This window comes from Taudactylus pleione, unplaced genomic scaffold, assembly GCF_031769625.1.
Source record: "Taudactylus pleione unplaced genomic scaffold, aTauple2 ptg000971l, whole genome shotgun sequence".
NCBI classification, from domain to species: Eukaryota; Metazoa; Chordata; class Amphibia; order Anura; family Myobatrachidae; genus Taudactylus; species Taudactylus pleione.
In genome coordinates, this window is record NW_028285372.1 from 45,362 (window position 1) to 65,774 (window position 20,413).

Sequence of the window (20,413 nt, forward strand, 5' to 3'; positions counted from 1 at the left end):
GACACTTGGGTGAGCTACAGGAGCCCACTGTCTAAATATGGCACAGTGCAGAACACAACCGACAAACCTCACAAATATTTATTTTTCTAAAGATGTAGGAAACTCTCTAACTACACCTGTATTAGGGCAGCAATAGAGATAAGGTATAGATATATGCTGATAGGAAAAAAGACACAGACAGGCAGCGCTAGCATAAGTCACATACAATGCAGAAATCACACTGCAATCAACTACACAGATGCTCACTCCAGGGAGAGGTACATAGGGGAACCGGACCCACGTTATCCTGAGAGAGCAGCGACTGTGCCACTGAAAGAAAATGGCCGCTGGAGACCTCAGAGGGGGCGTGGTCAGAGGAGGAGGAGAGCTCAGAGGGGGCGTGGTCAGAGGAGGAGAAGGAGAGCTCCAAGGGGGCGTGGTCAGAGGAGGAGGAGGAGAGCTCAGAGGAAAGGCGCCCTGAGCTGAGGGGAGGAGCCGCTTTAATGGGGAAGTTGTCTCCCCCTTGCGGATTGTTTAAACCCCGGGACGCTGGTTCCCGCACCCTGTCCCTGGTGGTCTAGTGAAGCGCGGTGGGTAGAGCCTGCATCCACACAGCACCTCCGGTCTGTCCTCTGAGAGCGGAGGTATGACTGCTAACACGTAGGTCATCGCAAGCACTCACCTGTCCCCTTAACGTCCGGCTGCAGTCTGGGTCCTCCCACGGGGCCTGGCTAGCATGGACCCCGGGATGCCCACCGAGATCCCCAGCCTTAACTGGCGTTGTGGCGCAGGAGGGTTACTGAGCGGCAGAGCAGACGTCCTATGGACAGTCTCTTGCTGCGCGCTCTAAGTAGATAAAGACAAAATAAATGAAATCATAAAATAAAAAGCATTAGGGCCTAAGCAGCCTCCCGCGTAATGGTGACCAATGAAACTGAGGTGCCTTTGGCTCAGGGGCGGGGTATAGGGAGAGTGGACCAGTGCATCCTGGGAGCTGAAAGCTTTTAACTGCGTGGTGCCCAGATTCCAGATCCACCACCTAGACCCCAAGGTCTCCCTGTGGAGCCTATGGACCCTGTAGAAGAAACATGCAATCTTACATCATAGGTAACGGTACTAACCCCATGGTGGTGAGCAGGACAATGCAGTATGTAAAGGAGAGGTGCGTACCTAACACAGCAACATGCAATCTTACATCATATGTAATGGTACTGACCCCATGGTGGTGGGCAGGAAAATGCAGTATGTAAAGGAGAGGTGTGTACCTAACACAGCAACATGCAATCTTACATCATAGGTAACGGTACTGACCCCATGGTGGTGAGCAGGACAATGCAGTATGTAAAGGAGAGGTGCGTACCTAACACAGCAACATGCGATCTTACATCATAGGTAACAGTACTGACCCATGGTGGTGACCAGGAAAATGCAGTATGTAAAGGAGAGATGCGTACCTAACACAGCAGCATGCAATCTTACATCATAGGTAACAGTACTGACCCCATGGTGGTGAGCAGGAAAATGCAGTATGTAAAGGAGAGGTGCGTACCTAACACAGCAACATGCAATCTTACATCATATCTAACGGCACTGACCCCATGGTGGTGAGCAGGATGTACCATAGTGTATAGTGACTCACAGAAACGGTGCTATGATGGTCCCATCTAATTATCAACTACACCACCACTGCCAGATACACCACCATCACCGCACACATATACACCACCAATGCCAGTCACACCACCGTCACTGCACACATATACACCACCACTGCCAGACACACCACCGTCACTGCACACATATATACCACCACTGCCAGACACACCACCGTCACTGCACACATATACACCACCACTGCCAGACACACCACCGTCACTGCACACATATACACAACCACTGCCAGACACACCACCGTCACTGCACACATATACACCACCACTGCCAGATACACCACCGTTACTGCACACATATACACCACCACTGCCAGATACACCACCGTCACTGCACACATATACACCACCACTGCCAGACACACCACCGTCACCGCACACATATACACCACCACTGCCAGTCACACCACCGTCACCGCACACATATACACCACCACTGCCAGTCAAACCACCGTCACTGCACACATATACACCAGCACTGCCAGACACACCACCGTCACCGCACACATATACACCACCACTGCCAGACACACCACCGTCACCGCACACATATACACCCCCACTGCCAGACACACCACCGTCACTGCACACATATACACCACCACTACCAGTCAAACCACCGTCACTGCACACATATACACCAGCACTGCCAGACACACCACCGTCACCGCACACATATACACCACCACTGCCAGACACACCACCGTCACTGCACACATATACACCACCACTGCCAGTCAAACCACCGTCACTGCACACATATACACCAGCACTGCCAGACACACCACCGTCACTGCACACATATACACCACCACTGCCAGACACACCACCGTCACTGCACACATATACACCACCACTGCCAGTCACACCACCGTCACTGCACACATATACACCACCACTGCCAGTCACACGACCGTCACTGCACACATATACACCACCACTGCCAGTCACACCACCGTCACTGCACACATATACACCACCACTGCCAGACACACCACCGTCACTGCACACATATACACCACCACTGCCAGACACACCACCAACACTGCACACATATACACCACCACTGCCAGACACACCACCGTCACTGCACACATATACACCACCACTGCCAGTCACACCACCGTCACTGCACACATATACACCAGCACTGCCAGACACACCACCGTCACTGCACACATATACACCACCACTGCCAGACACACCACCGTCACTGCACACATATACACCACCACTGCCAGATACACCACCGTCACTGCACACATATACACCACCACTGCCAGTCACACCACCGTCACTGCACACATATACACCACCACTGCCAGTCACACCACCGTCACTGCACACATATACACCACCACTGCCAGTCACACCACCGTCACTGCACACATATACACCACCACTGCCAGATACACCACCGTCACTGCACACATATACACCACCACTGCCAGTCACACCACCATCACTGCACACATATACACCACAACTGCCAGACACACCACCGTCACTGCACACATATACACCACCACTGCCAGACACACCACCGTCACTGCACACATATATACCACCACTGCCAGACACACCACCGTCACTGCACACATATACACCACCACTGCCAGACACACCACCGTCACTGCACACATATACACAACCACTGCCAGACACACCACCGTCACTGCACACATATACACCACCACTGCCAGACACACCACCGTCACTGCACACATATACACCACCACTGCCAGACACACCACCATCACTGCACACATATACACCACCACTGCCAGACACACCACCGTCACTGCACACATATACACAACCACTGCCAGACACACCACCGTCACTGCACACATATACACCACCACTGCCAGATACACCACCGTCACTGCACACATATACACCACCACTGCCAGACACACCACCGTCACTACCCACATATACACCACCACTGCCAGTCACACCACCGTCACTGCACACATATACACCACCACTGCCAGTCACACCACCGTCACTGCACACATATACACCACCACTGCCAGTTACAGCACTGTACAAACACCTCCGCTGACAACACATGACTATACTGGCTACACACAAACACATTACAGTTCCACAGACGTCCACATACACACAACTGTCACCATAAGCACCATCACCAAACTTACCTTCACCAGAGCAGCACTGAGCCCAGCTGATGAGAGCTCCAGGGAGAAACTAGAACCTTGAGCCACACCTAGGACACAAATCATATGACTGTCACATACTTCAATAAGGTATCAGGAGCTGCACATTAGTAGAGAAGACTGACAGTTACAGTGTACAGAAGCCATATCCCTTCCAGCACACAGGTTATATCCTTATACTGACACACCCATCTCTATCATCTAGTAATCACACATCTCCTTACTCCTCACTGACACATCCATCTCTATCATCTAGGGATCACACCTCTCCTTACACAGGGCCTACACCTCACTGACACATCCATCTCTATCATCTAGTAATCACACATCTCCTTACACCTCACTGACACATCCATCTCTCATCCAGTGATCACACATCTCCTTACACAGGGCTTACACCTCACTGACACATCCATCTCTATCATCTAGTGATCACACATCTCCTTACACAGGGCTTACACCTCACTGACACATCCATCTCTATCATCTAGGGATCACACATCTCCTTACACAGGGCTTACACCTTACTGACACAACCATCTCTATCATCTAGTGATCACACCTCTCCTTACACAGGGCTTACACCTCACTGACACATCCATCTCTATCATCTAGTGATCACACATCTCCTTACACCTCACTGACACATCCATCTCTATCATCTAGGGATCACACCTCTCCTTACACCTCACTGACACATCCATCTCTATCATCTAGTAATCACACCTCTCCTTACACCTCACTGACACATCCATCTCTATCATCTAGTGATCACACATCTCCTTACACCTTACTAACACAACCATCTCTATCATCTAGTAATCACACATCTCCTTACACAGGGCCTACACCTCACTGACACATCCATCTCTATCATCTAGAGATCACACATCTCCTTACACCTCTCTGACACATCCATCTCTATCATCTAGTGATAACACCTCTCCTTACACCTCACTGACATATCCATCTCTATCATCTAGTGATCACACATCTCCTTAGACAGGGCCTACACCTCACTGACACATCCATCTCTATCATCTAGTGATCACACATCTCCTTACACCTCACTGACACATCCATTTCTATCATCTAGTGATCACACATCTCCTTACACAGGGCCTACACCTCACTGACACATCCATCACTATCATCTAGGGATCACACCTCTCCTTACACAGGGCTTACACCTTACTGACACAACCATCTCTATCATCTAGTGATCACACCTCTCCTTACACCTCACTGTCACATCCATCACTATCATCTAGTAATCACACATCTCCTTACACAGGGCCTACACCTCACTGACACATCCATCTCGCATCCAGTGATCATACATCTCCTTACACAGAGCCTACACCTCACTGACACATCCATCTCTATCATCTAGGTATCACACCTCTCCTTACACCTCACTGACACATCCATCTCTATCATCTAGTGATCACACATCTTCTTACACCTTACTGACACAACCATCTCTATCATCTAGTGATCACACATCTCCTTACACAGAGCCTACACCTCACTGACACATCCATCACTATCATCTAGGTATCACACCTCTCCTTACACAGGGCTTACACCTTACTGACACATCCATCTCTATCATCTAGGTATCACACCTCTCCTTACACCTCACTGACACATCCATCTCTATCATCTAGTAATCACACATCTTCTTACTCCTCACTGACACATCCATCTCTATCATCTAGTGATCACACATCTCCTTACACAGGGCTTACACCTTACTGACACATCCATCTCTATCATCTAGTGATCACACATCTCCTTACACCTCACTGACACATCCATTTCTATCATCTAGTGATCACACATCTCCTTACACAGGGCTTACACCTTACTGACACATCCATCTCTATCATCTAGTGATCACACATCTCCTTAACCTCACTGACACATCCATCTCTATCATCTAGTGATCACACCTCTCCTTACACCTCACTGACACATCCATCTCTCATCCAGTGATCACACCTCTCCTTACACCTCACTGACACATCCATTTCTATCATCTAGTGATCACACATCTCCTTACACAGGGCTTACACCACACTGACACATCCATCTCTGTCATCTAGTGATCACACATCTCCTTACACCTCACTGACACATCCATTTCTATCATCTAGTGATCACACATCTCCTTACACCTCACTCACACATCCATCTCTCATCCAGTGATCACACCTCTCCTTACACCTCACTGACACATCCATCTCTATCATCTAGTGATCACACCTCACTGACACACCCATCTCTATCATCTAGTGATCACACATCTTCTTACACAGGGCTTACACCTCACTGACACATCCATCTCTATCATACAGTAATCACACCTCTCCTTACACAGGGCCTACACCTCACTGACACATCCATCTCTATCATCTAGTGATCACACATCTCCTTACACATCCATCTCTATCATCTAGTAATCACACATCTTCTTACACAGGGCTTACACCTCACTGACACATCCATCTCTATCATCTAGTGATCACACATCTCCTTACACAGGGCCTACACCTCACTGACACATCCATCTCTATCATCTAGTGATCACACATCTCCTTACACATCCATCTCTATCATATAGTAATCACACATCTCCTTACACAGGGCCTACACCTCACTGACACATCCATCTCTATCATCTAGTGATCACACATCACCTTACACCTCACTGACACATCCATCACTATCATCTAGGTATCACACCTCTCCTTACACAGGGCCTACACCTCACTGACACATCCATCTCTATCATCTAGTGATCACACATCACCTTACACCTCACTGACACATCCATCTCTATCATACAGTAATCACACCTCTCCTTACACAGGGCCTACACCTCACTGACACATCCATCTCTATCATCTAGTGATCACACATCTCCTTACACATCCATCTCTATCATATAGTAATCACACATCTCCTTACTCCTCACTGACACATCCATCTCTATCATCTAGTAATCACACATCTTCTTACACAGGGCTTACACCTCACTGACACATCCATCTCTATCATCTAGTGATCACACATCTCCTTACACAGGGCCTACACCTCACTGACACATCCATCTCTATCATCTAGTGATCACACATCTCCTTACACATCCATCTCTATCATCTAGTAATCACACATCTCCTTACACAGGGCCTACACCTCACTGACACATCCATCTCTATCATCTAGTGATCACACATCACCTTACACCTCACTGACACATCCATCACTATCATCTAGGTATCACACCTCTCCTTACACAGGGCCTACACCTCACTGACACATCCATCTCTATCATCTAGTGATCACACATCACCTTACACCTCACTGACACATCCATCACTATCATCTAGGTATCACACCTCTCCTTACACAGGGCCTACACCTCACTGACACATCCATCTCTATCATCTAGTAATCACACATCTCCTTACACAGGGCCTACACCTCACTGACACATCCATCTCTATCATCTAGTGATCACACATCTCCTTACACCTCACTGACACATCCATCTCTATCATCTAGTGATCACACATCTCCTTACACAGGGCCTACACCTCACTGACACATCCATCTCTATCATCTAGTGATCACACATCTCCTTACACCTCACTGACACATCCATCTCTATCATCTAGTGATCACACCTCTCCTTACACCTCACTGACACATCCATCACTATCATCTAGGTATCACACCTCTCCTTACACCTCACTGACACATCCATCTCTATCATCTAGTAATCACACATCTCCTTACACCTCACTGACACATCCATTTCTATCATCTAGTGATCACACATCTCCTTTCACAGGGCCTATACGTCACTGACACATCCACCTCTATCATCTAGTGATCACACATCTCCTTACACAGGGCTTACACCTCACTGACACATCCATCTCTATCATCTAGTGATCACACCTCTCCTTACACCTCACTGACACATCCATCACTATCATCTAGGTATCACACCTCTCCTTACACCTCACTGACATCCATCTCTATCATCTAGTAATCACACATCTCCTTACTCCTCACTGACACATCCATCTCTATCATCTAGTGATCACACATCTCCTTACACCTCACTGACACATCCATTTCTATCATCTAGTGATCACACATCTCCTTACACAGGGCCTACACCTCACTGACATATCCATCTCTATCATCTAGTGATCACACATCTCCTTACACCTCACTGACACATCCATTTCTATCATCTAGTAATCACACATCTTCTTACACAGGGCCTACAACTCACTGACACATCCATCTCTATCATCTAGTGATCACACATCTCCTTACACAGGGCGTACACCTCACTGACACATCCATCTCTATCATCTAGTGATCACACATCTCCTTACACAAGGCCTATACGTCACTGTGATGGAAAACCCATTCAGATAACTATTTCCTTAATAGTCATAGAATGGGATATCTTTGCCCCATTATATTCACCAGTAGCAAAGGGCCACAAGACATCTCCTATGGAAAATCCCTGTCACATATCCACCTGCCGAACCTCACCCTCTATCGCAAGGATCTTCTGTTGTATGCCCTCAAATAAGTTTTCCAGTTCCTCAGCATTGTTCAGCACCGTCCTGTATTTGTTAGTGGGTTTAGATGCTAGGTCTGTTATTATTTTCTCACCTTCTGGCTTCCCATAGTTTTTTCCTACCTGTACAAAAAAAGGGAATAAAGTCACTGAAGGAAAATCAGCGAAGCTCAGACAGCTGTACAGCAAGTCAGTCATTACTTTGCTAATGTTCAGAAACAGAAGCTTCATTATATTCTGAGGATAGAATTTATTTAATTAAAGAAAATATAGTGATGCTGTTTAGAGTCACCTGGACGTGGGCAGAATGGGAGGAACATAAAGTATCACTTAATTAAAATCTAATATATAAAATCCAAGAAATATAATGGTAAAATTATAATAAACATATTTTTGACTCAATTAGAATGAAGGTTTATGGATTAAATACCAGACAATGGTCTCTCCTGAAAATGGCAAATGGGAAACAGTGTATAAGGTGAAACAGCGCTATAAAACGGAGGGGGCGCAGTGGTACCCCAAGTAATTAATTAGAAAACATGTAATAATAATACATTAAAATGGTAAGACAAGCAGATATAAAAACCAGGCTACTAGATAAAAGTAAAACACTGTATAGTGATATCTGTAATGTGGGTCCCAGTATACTATAAGAAGTCGCTGCTGGGTAATAAATGTGATGCTGATAAAGGAATGAATCACTGTGACCACACATATAGGAAGAGAGTAGCGGTACCAGGGGATAATGATCTTCCTGCAGCCGGCCGGTCCCTCCTGGATGGTAATCCTCCGCTGTCAGATCTTATAGGAGGACGTGGTTTGGGGACACAGTGCCCGGTGTGTTTCCCTGTGTATCACAGCTTCCTCAGAGGACAAGTCATCAGCAATAAGCCTCATGCGACACAGCGCCCGACGCGTTTCCCTGTGTATCACAGCTGCCTCAGAGGCAAAGTCATCAGCAATACCTAAGCCTCATGCGACACAGCTCCCGGCGCGTTTCCCTGTGTATCACAGCTTCCTCAGAGGCAAAGTCATCAGCAATAAAATAAGCCTCATGTGACACAGTGCCCGGCGCGTTTCCCTGTGTATCACAGCTTCCTCAGAGGCAAAGTCATCAGCAATACCTAAGCCTCATGCGACACAGCAACTAACGCGTTTCCCTGTGTATCACAGCTTCAAGAGGCAAAGTCATCAGCAATACCTAAGCCTCATGTGACACAGCAACCGGCGCGTTTCCCTGTGTATCACAGCTTCCTCAGAGGCAAAGTCATCAGCAATAAAATAAGCCTCATGTGACACAGTGCCCGGCGCGTTTCCCTGTGTATCACAGCTTCCTCAGAGGCAAAGTCATCAGCAATAAGCCTCATGTGACACAGCGCTTAGCGCAATTCCCTGTGTATCACAGCTTCCTCAGAGGCAAAGTCATCAGCAATACCTAAGCCTCATGCGACACAGCTCCCGGCACGTTTCACTGTGTATCACAGCTTCCTCAGAGGCAAAGTCATCAGCAATAAGCCTCATGTGACACAGCGCTTAGCGCAATTCCCTGTGTATCACAGCTTCCTCAGAGGCAAAGTCATCAGCAATACCTAAGCCTCATGCGACACAGCAACTAACGCGTTTCCCTGTGTATCACAGCTTCAAGAGGCAGTCATCAGCAATAAGCCTCATGTGACACAGCACCCGGCACGTTTCCCTGTGTATCACAGCTTCCTCAGAGGCAGTCATCAGCAATAATATAGCATCATATGACAGCGACTAACGCGTTTCCCTGTGTATCACAGCTTCCTCAGAGGCAAAGTCATCAGCAATAAGCCTCAAGTGACACAGCATCCGGCGCGTTTCCCTGTGTATCACAGCTTCCTCAGAGGCAAAGTCATCAGCAATAAGCCTCATGTGACACAGCAACCGGCGCGTTTCCCTGTGTATCACAGCTTCCTCAGAGGCAAAGTCATCAGCAATAAGCCTCATGTGACACAGCGCCCGGCACGTTTCCCTGTGTATCACAGCTTCCTCAGAGGCAGTCATCAGCAATAATATAGCATCATATGACAGCGACTAACGCGTTTCCCTGTGTATCACAGCTTCCTCAGAGGCAAAGTCATCAGCAATTACTGGGACCCTCATTAAAGACATCAAATACTGTGATTTAATTTGATTAATTGTCCTATAAAGGTTATAGGTGTAACTCTGCAGTGATACATAGAGGATAACACACAATGATGTCAGAGGGAAATAGTTACCCCAATGATGTAGCGTGTCACTCCTAAGTTATCTGCAAGTGTTACAGCGCCATTGTCTTGGTCATCAACTTCCCCAGTTAACAGCAATAACAGAACTTTTTTAGCCTTGGGACGAGATCCAGCTTTTTCGGTGAATATATTATCCCTATACAGAATACAGGTGTTAGTGCCCCAATGTTATATCAGCACGTGTGAAATACGCTCTCAATCACGTATAATATTTACATGGAAACCTCAAAAAAGTGTCATCAGTGTGAAATCATTGGGCCTGATTCAGCAAGACATCGATTGTTGTGTATTGCGCATGCATCGCAGTGCGCAAACTAACCATCGCGATCGCAGTGACTACGCAGACCCATTGCAGAGTGACTGACAGGAAGTATCATTTGCGGATGGTAACGGGTGGGGGTCAGACGAACAAAGACGTGCCAGTGCGTTTCAATGCAGGGGCACGCATTATTTATGCACTTCGATGGCCGAGGCCGCCTGAGGCCGCATAGCGTGCGTGGAAGTCAGCCATTTCTGAGGAAGGTCAGGGCTTGTGCGCGAGGCTGCGATGGCTTTGCAGTCTTGCTAAACATTACGGATGTGTGCTAAGTGAGCGTCCTTGTTTAGTGCTGCGGCGGCATAGCGATTGCAATGGATTAGCGTACTATCGCAGTTTCAATCCATAGTGAATCAGGCCCCTTGTCATATAAAATAGTAATGCCTCTGATATTTATAGGCACAAATACATGTACATGAGCGAAACCTATACATGGGTTATATACTGTATAAATGTAGGATATATGAAGTTACATATACAGGTGAGTGTGACACGCTCCGTCACCCAGTATCATATATCCCCACTTACCTGCTTTCAGAAGGACAGTCATCATTTTAGCAGACTGCCACAATGTCCCACTATTGGGAGTTTAGTCCTGATTTCGGGAGTTGAGAGATTGTGACCGGATGCCTTTCGTCTAGACCGTCAGGGGTTAGCGCTTATGGACTCCCACTCACACTCAGTGACCGCCTGTCCACTGCACCGTGGGCGTTTACTGAAGCTGCAACCACCAAACTCTACCATCGGCGTTTGGAACCGCTTCTTACATACAATTAGGCTCCTACCGCCGGCGCCTGGAAACGCTCTGCTGCGTGTGCTTCGACCGGCTGCGGCCACACCTCCTATTTGGTGTTGGCTGTTCCTACCTGATCCCTCGCAATGGACCAGGCTCCTGCTGGGTAGCTGGCAGGGGGCTTGAGCTTTGGAGACACTCGGTTCAAACAGAACAGTAGGAGAACGGAATAGCGTTTGGGCGCAATTCTGTCGGTCACAGGGTACAGATGTAATCGAATTTAAAGGCAAAAGATGTTTATTTGCTCAAAGTCTTAAAAAAGACTCAACCTTCCGAATGAAGGGGAATAATCAGCGTACAGGACTCTTATCAGCAGTTCTTCTCCACGAAGGATAAACAGGGTTGTACAACATACAGGGCTCTTTTTATATCTTTCTTACACACAATATCACAGGGGGGTAAATCCGCCCTGGGTTCCACTCAACCAACCAGATTCCTCACATAATATAATTTAACAACATTTTACATTTCAAAAGGAGTCACCCAATTTCCTCCTTTCTAATCTACCACCTAAAAGCAGTTACTTCCTAAACATAAACTGATTTAGCATAGAGTATACAGTATAACTGTCTCCTAACATGTGTGTGTGTATGTGTGTATATATATATATAACATCCCACAGGAACTGGTAAATTACATTCATCCTTTGATACATTTATCACAGTGACAACATATCGATGTAGAATAACCAGTAATAGTATTCACTTTAGTCTTCCTGCAATATCCAGGGGATCAGGAAAAACAAACATTTTTTTCCCCAGAAGTGCAGACACACAAGAGACAGTCTCAGGGACATATCACAGGAAGAGCAGACACACAGGAGACAATCTCAGGGACATATCACAGGAAGAGCAGACACACAGGAGACAATCTCAGGGACATATCACAGGAAGAGCAGACACACAAGAGACAGTCTCAGGGACATATCACAGGAAGAGCAGACACACAAGAGACAATCTCAGGGACATATCACAGGAAGTGCAGACACACAAGAGACAGTCTCAGGGACATATCACAGGAAGTGCAGACACACAAGAGACAGTCTCAGGGACATATCACAGGAAGAGCAGACACACAAGAGACAATCTCAGGGACATATCACAGGAAGTGCAGACACACAAGAGACAGTCTCAGGGACATATCACAGGAAGCGCAGACACACAAGAGACAATCTCAGGGACATATCACAGGAAGCGCAGACACACAGGAGACAGTCTCCGGGACATATCACAGGAAGTGCAGACACACAAGAGACAGTCTCAGGGACATATCACAGGAAGAGCAGACACACAAGAGACAATCTCAGGGACATATCACAGGAAGTGCAGACACACAAGAGACAGTCTCAGGGACATATCACAGGAAGTGCAGACACACAAGAGACAGTCTCAGGGACATATCACAGGAAGTGCAGACACACAAGAGACAGTCTCAGGGACATATCACAGGAAGAGCAGACACACAAGAGACAATCTCAGGGACATATCACAGGAAGTGCAGACACACAAGAGACAGTCTCAGGGACATATCACAGGAAGTGCAGACACACAAGAGACAGTCTCAGGGACATATCACAGGAAGAGCAGACACACAAGAGACAATCTCAGGGACATATCACAGGAAGTGCAGACACACAAGAGACAGTCTCAGGGACCTATCACAGGAAGCGCAGACACACAAGAGACAGTCTCAGGGACATATCACAGGAAGCGCAGACACACAAGAGACAATCTCAGGGACATATCACAGAAAGCGCAGACACACAGGAGACAGTCTCCGGGACATATCACAGGAAGTGCAGACACACAAGAGACAGTCTCAGGGACATATCACAGGAAGCGCAGACACACAAGAGACAATCTCAGGGACATATCACAGGAAGCGCAGACACACAGGAGACAGTCTCCGGGACATATCACAGGAAGTGCAGACACACAAGAGACAGTCTCAGGGACATATCACAGGAAGCGCAGACACACAAGAGACAATCTCAGGGACATATCACAGGAAGCGCAGACACACAGGAGACAGTCTCCGGGACATATCACAGGAAGTGCAGACACACAAGAGACAGTCTCAGGGACATATCACAGGAAGCGCAGACACACAAGAGACAATCTCAGGGACATATCACAGGAAGCGCAGACACACAGGAGACAGTCTCAGGGACATATCACAGGAAGCGCAGACACACAGGAGACAGTCTCAGGGACATATCACAGGAAGAGCAGACACACAAGAGACAGTCTCAGGGACATATCACAGGAAGCGCAGACACACAGGAGACAGTCTCAGGGACATATCACAGGAAGAGCAGACACACAAGAGACAGTCTCAGGGACATATCACAGGAAGTGCAGACACACAAGAGACAGTCTCAGGGACATATTACAGGAAGAGCAGACACACAAGAGACAGTCTCAGGGACATATCACAGGAAGAGCAGACACACAAGAGACAGTCTCAGGGACATATCACAGGAAGAGCAGACAAACAGGAGACAGTCTCAGGGACATATCACAGGAAGAGCAGACACACAAGAGACAGTCTCAGGGACCTATCACAGGAAGTGCAGACACACAGGAGACAGTCTCAGGGACATATCACAGGAAGAGCAGACACACAGGAGACAGTCTCAGGGACCTATCACAGGAAGAGCAGACACACAAGAGACAGTCTCAGGGACATATCACAGGAAGCGCAGACACACAGGAGACAGTCTCAGGGACATATCACAGGAAGTGCAGACACACAAGAGACAGTCTCAGGGACCTATCACAGGAAGAGCAGACACACAGGAGACATTCTCAGGGACATATCACAGGAAGTGCAGACACACAAGAGACAGTCTCAGGGACATATCACAGGAAGGGCAGACACACAAGAGACAGTCTCAGGGACCTATCACAGGAAGTGCAGACACACAGGAGACAGTCTCAGGGACCTATCACAGGAAGTGCAGACACACAGGAGACAGTCTCAGGGACCTATCACAGGGACAGTCTCAGGGACCTATCACAGGAAGTGCAGACACACAAGAGACAGTCTCAGGGACATATCACAGGAAGTGCAGACACACAAGAGACAGTCTCAGGGACATATCACAGGAAGCGCAGACACACAAGAGACAGTCTCAGGGACATATCACAGGAAGTGCAGACACACAGGAGACAGTCTCAGGGACCTATCACAGGAAGCGCACAGGAGACAGTCTCAGGGACCTATCACAGGAAGTGCAGACACACAAGAGACAGTCTCAGGGACCTATCACAGGAAGCGCAGACACACGAGACAGTCACAGGGACATATCACAGGAAGCGCAGACACACAAGAGACAGTCTCAGGGACATATCACAGGAAGCGCAGACACACAGGAGACAGTCTCAGGGTCCTATCACAGGAAGCGCAGACACACAGGAGACAGTCTCAGGGACCTATCACAGGAAGCGCAGACACACAGGAGACAGACTCAGGGACCTTTCACAGGAAGCGCAGACACACAGGAGACAGTCTCAGGGACCTATCACAGGAAGCGCAGACACACAGGAGACAGTCTCAGGGACCTATCACAGGAAGTGCAGACACACAGGAGACAGTCTCAGGGACCTATCACAGGAAGTGCAGACACACAAGAGACAGTCTCAGGGACATATCACAGGAAGGGCAGACACACAAGAGACAGTCTCAGGGACATATCACAGGAAGGGCAGACACACAAGAGACAGTCTCAGGGACATATCACAGGAAGCGCAGACACACAAGAGACAGTCTCAGGGACATATCACAGGAAGCGCAGACACACAGGAGACAGTCTCAGGGACATATCAGAGGAAGCGCAGACACACAGGAGACAGTCTCAGGGACATATCACAGGAAGCGCACAGGAGACAGTCTCAGGGACATATCACAGGAAGTGCAGACACACAAGAGACAGTCTCAGGGACATATCACAGGAAGTGCAGACACACAAGAGACAGTCTCAGGGACATATCACAGGAAGTGCAGACACACAGGAGACAGTCTCAGGGACATATCACAGGAAGCGCAGACACACAAGAGACAGTCTCAGGGAGATATCACAGGAAGTGCAGACACACAAGAGACAGTCTCAGGGACAGATCACAGGAAGTGCAGACACACAAGAGACAGTCTCAGGGACAGATCACAGGAAGTGCAGACACACAAGAGACAGTCTCAGGGACACATCACAGGAAGCGCAGACTCACAGGAGACAGTCTCAGGGACATATCCCAGGAAGTGCACACACACAAGAGACAGTCACAGGGACATATCACAGGAAGTGCAGACACACAAGAGACAGTCTCAGGGACATATCCCAGGAAGTGTAGACACACAAGAGACAGTCTCAGGGACATATCACAGGAAGTGCAGACACACAAGAGACAGTCTCAGGGACATATCACAGGAAGTGCAGACACACAAGAGACAGTCTCAGGGACATATCACAGGAAGTGCAGACACACAAGAGACAGTCTCAGGGACATATCACAGGAAGTGCAGACACACAAGAGACAGTCTCAGGGACATATCACAGGAAGCGCAGACACACAAGAGACAGTCTCAGGGACATATCACAGGAAGTGCAGACACACAGGAGACAGTCTCAGGGACATATCACAGGAAGTGCAGACACACAAGAGACAGTCTCAGGGACATACCACAGGAAGCGCAGACACACAAGAGACAGTCTCAGGGACATATCACAGGAAGTGCACACACACAAGAGACAGTCTCAGGGACCTATCACAGGAAGTGCAGACACACAAGAGACAGTCTCAGGGACCTATTACACGAAGCGCAGACACACAAGAGACAGTCTCAGGGACATATCACAGGAAGCGCAGACACACAAGAGACAGTCTCAGGGACATATCACAGGAAGTGCAGACACACAGGAGACAGTCTCAGGGACATATCACAGGAAGTGCAGACACACAATAGACAGTCTCTGGAACCTATCACAGGAAGTGCAGACACACAAGAGACAGTCTCAGGGACATATCACAGGAAGTGCAGACACACAAGAGACAGTCTCAGGGACATACCACAGGAAGCGCAGACACACAAGAGACAGTCTCAGGGACATATCACAGGAAGTGCACACACACAAGAGACAGTCTCAGGGACCTATCACAGGAAGTGCAGACACACAAGAGACAGTCTCAGGGACCTATTACACGAATTGCAGACACACAAGAGACAGTCTCAGGGACATATCGAAAGGAGATTTGGCCATTGACTCTCTTCACACCTTCCAGCCAGGTCTAATCTGGAATGCACTACAAAGAAAGCTTTGTTACACAAAGGGTTTGACCACTACCAAAGGTCAGGATAATTAACATATCACTTCCTATGTCAGGAGGGAAATCCCCAATACAATAATATACTCTTGAACCATATTCCTATAAGTGCATAGCCTATTAAATATACGTTGCTTCATGCACTAATGCATTGCAGATCAGCTACAGTGCATTACAGCAATACATATAGACTTTAATACAGTTTATTATAAACCATGTGCAGTGTGCTTTTACACTGTGTCCTCACTGGGACTGTAACTGTTTCAGCGCTGGTCACAGTGGCTCCCAGCGGCCATGACACACTCTACCTACACTTCCCCAGTGCAGCAAGTCCAGGCCGCGGCATATAAAACATTAAAAGCACACTTATTAACACTCAGCACCTAGCGCAGAGTACACATTTACAATGGGCATCTTGCGTCTTTTGTCCTTTTAAAAATGGCGCCGCAGCACGGGGTTAACCCCTTCAGTGCCGCAGTTGCCATTATACACGTGGGGCCGGTCTCTGGCCACAGAGATATTCCACCGAATGTGGCACAAACTGCTGTATTACCGAGATATCCTGCATCAGTATGACAGTCCTCACTAACTCATCACCCATCTCCTGATATATACTGGGAGGACCAGGGTCCCCAGCAGCATAGAGTATAACTCTCAGTCTGTGGCTTCCTGCTGCCTCCATTCCCCTCCTCACATCATTTCACTGCCCCTGTCACATGCAGCCCTGTCCCTACTGACACATCACTCATCTCCTGATATACTCTGTGCTGCTGGGGACCCTGCTCCTTCCACTACATAACTCTCAGTCTGTGGCTTCCTGCTGTCCCCATTCCCCTCCTCACATCCTGTCACTGCCCCTGTCACATGCAGCCCTGTCCTCACTGACACATCACTCATCTCCTGATATACTCTGTGCTGCTGGGGACCCTGCTCCTCCCACTATATAACTCTCAGTCTGTGACTTCCTGCTGCCTCCATTCCCCTCCTCACATAATGTCACTGCCCCTGTCACATGCAGCCCTGTCGTCACTAACACATCACTCATCTCCTGATATACTCTGTGCTGCTGGGGACCCTGCTCCTCCCACTATATAACTCTCAGTCTGGAACTTCCTGCTGCCTCCATTCCCCTCCTCACATCATGTCACATGCAGCCCTGTCCTCACTGACACATCACACATCTTCTGATATACTCTGTGCTGCTGGGGACCCTGCTCCTCCCACTATATAACTCTCAGTCTGTGGCTTCCTGCTGCCTCCATTCCCCTCCTCACATCATGTCACTGCCCCTGTCACATACAGCCCTGTCCTCACTGGCACATCACTCATCTCCTGATATACTCTGTGCTGCTGGGGACCCTGCTCCTCCCACTATATAACTCTCAGTCTGTGACTTCCTGCTGCCTCCATTCCCCTCCTCACATCCTGTCACTGCCCCTGTCACATGCAGCCCTGTCCTTACTGACACATCACTCATCTCCTGATATACTCTGTGCTGCTGGGGACCCTGCTCCTCCCACTATATAACTCTCAGTCTGTGACTTCCTGCTGCCCCCATTCCCCTCCTCACATCCTGTCACTGCCCCTGTCACATGCAGCCCTGTCCTTACTGACACATCACTCATCTCCTGATATACTCTGTGCTGCTGGGGACCCTGGTCCTCCCACTATATAACTCTCAGTCTGTGACTTCCTGCTGCCTCCATTCCCCTCCTCACATCCTGTCACTGCCCCTGTCACATGCAGCCCTGTCCTTACTGACACATCACTCATCTCCTGATATACTCTGTGCTGCTGGGGACCCTGCTCCTCCCACTATATGACTCTCAGTCTGTGACTTCCTGCTGCCTCCATTCCCCTCCTCACATCCTGTCACTGCCCCTGTCACATGCAGCCCTGTCCTCACTAACACATCACTCATCTCCTGATAACCTCTGTGCTGCTGGAGTCCCCTCATCTGGATAGTTAGCTATAGCATGTGCCGGCTGTCAGCCTATGTACATGACATGTATACTCACAGTGTGTATTTGATGCCTGTATATGTATAAGTGGAGCCTCCTAACAGCGTCATTCCATCAATAGTATCTGTGAGGCTCCCGGATTGCTGATAGTTGTTGAAGTTAAACTCGGTTTTCATTATGTGCGAAAACTGAACAACAGCAAACTGTGGGGGGAGAGAATGGCGACTGGTTACTGGATATGAAATGATTAGTGTGGTGGGCAGTGGCTGGGAGTGTACACAGAGCCAGATTGAAGGGGGCTGCGGTCCCAGGACCTCCAAACAAAGAGGCCAGGCTGTAATTAGGGTGGTGCAATATGTGCCATGGCCCAGGACACATCACATCACTTGTAGTATCCCTGGCATCTCCTGACCAACTCCCCCTGGCTGCCCCTATCTGCTCCCTGGCCAACTCCCTCTCCACCTGACCGCCCCTATCTGCTCCCTGGCCAACTCACCCTCCTCCGGGCAGACCCTATCTGCTCTCTGACCGACTCCCCCTCCACCTGGCCGCCCCTATCTGCTCTCTGGCCGCTCCTATTCGCTCCTTGGCCGACTCGCCCTCCACCTGGCTGCCTCTATCTGCTCCCTGGCCGCCCCTATCCGCTCCTATCTGCTCTCTGACCGACTCCCCCTCCACCTGGCCGCCCTTATCTGCTCCCTGGCCAAATCCCCCTCCTCCTGGCCGACTCCCACTCCACCTGGCTGCCTCTATCTGCTCTCTGGCCGACTCCCCCTCCTCCTGGCCGACTCCCACTCCACCTAGCCGCCCCTATCTGCTCTCTGGCCGCTCCTATTCGCTCCCTGGCCGACTCCCACTCCAGCTGGCTGCCTCTATCTGCTCCCTGGCCGCCCCTAACCGCTCCTATCTGCTCCCTGGCCGACTCTCCCTCCACCTGGCCGCCCCTATCTGCTCCCTGGCCGACTCCCCCTCCACCTGGCCGCCCCTATCTGCTCTCTTGAGATTGGGGCTGTTGGATGGGAGTAGAGAGGAGATACTGGAGAGTAAAGATGTTAGATAGTGGCAGAGGCAGGAGATACTGGAGAGTGGGGCAGTGGGATGGAAAAAGGGAGGAGATACTGGAGAGTAAAGATGTTGATAGAAAGGGGAGATACTGGAGAATGGGGCTGTTGGAAGGAAGGAGAGAGGAGATACTGGAGAGTGGGGCTGTTGGATGGAAGGAGAGAGGAGATACTGGAGAGTGGGGCTGTTGGATGGCAGGAGAGAGGAGATACTGGAGAGAGGGGCTGTTGGATGGAAGGAAAGGAGATACTGGAGAGTGGGGCTGTT

General features: G+C 48.9%; 1 protein-coding gene across 2 annotated transcripts in view; it reads right to left on the bottom strand.

Annotated features, from left to right (window-relative positions):
• LOC148454624 (integrin alpha-L-like) overlaps positions 1–20,413 on the bottom strand; it is a 110,308-nt gene that overhangs the window by 40,454 nt on the left and 49,441 nt on the right. For both annotated transcript variants that reach the window (XM_088460689.1, XM_088460690.1), the window contains exons 8-11: positions 19,142–19,287; positions 10,685–10,829; positions 8,414–8,564; positions 3,815–3,882 (exon numbers count right to left, since the gene is read on the bottom strand). In XM_088460689.1, coding sequence (XP_088316815.1) covers positions 3,815–3,882; positions 8,414–8,564; positions 10,685–10,829; positions 19,142–19,287 — 510 coding nt within the window. The remainder of the gene's footprint in view (positions 1–3,814; positions 3,883–8,413; positions 8,565–10,684; positions 10,830–19,141; positions 19,288–20,413) is intronic.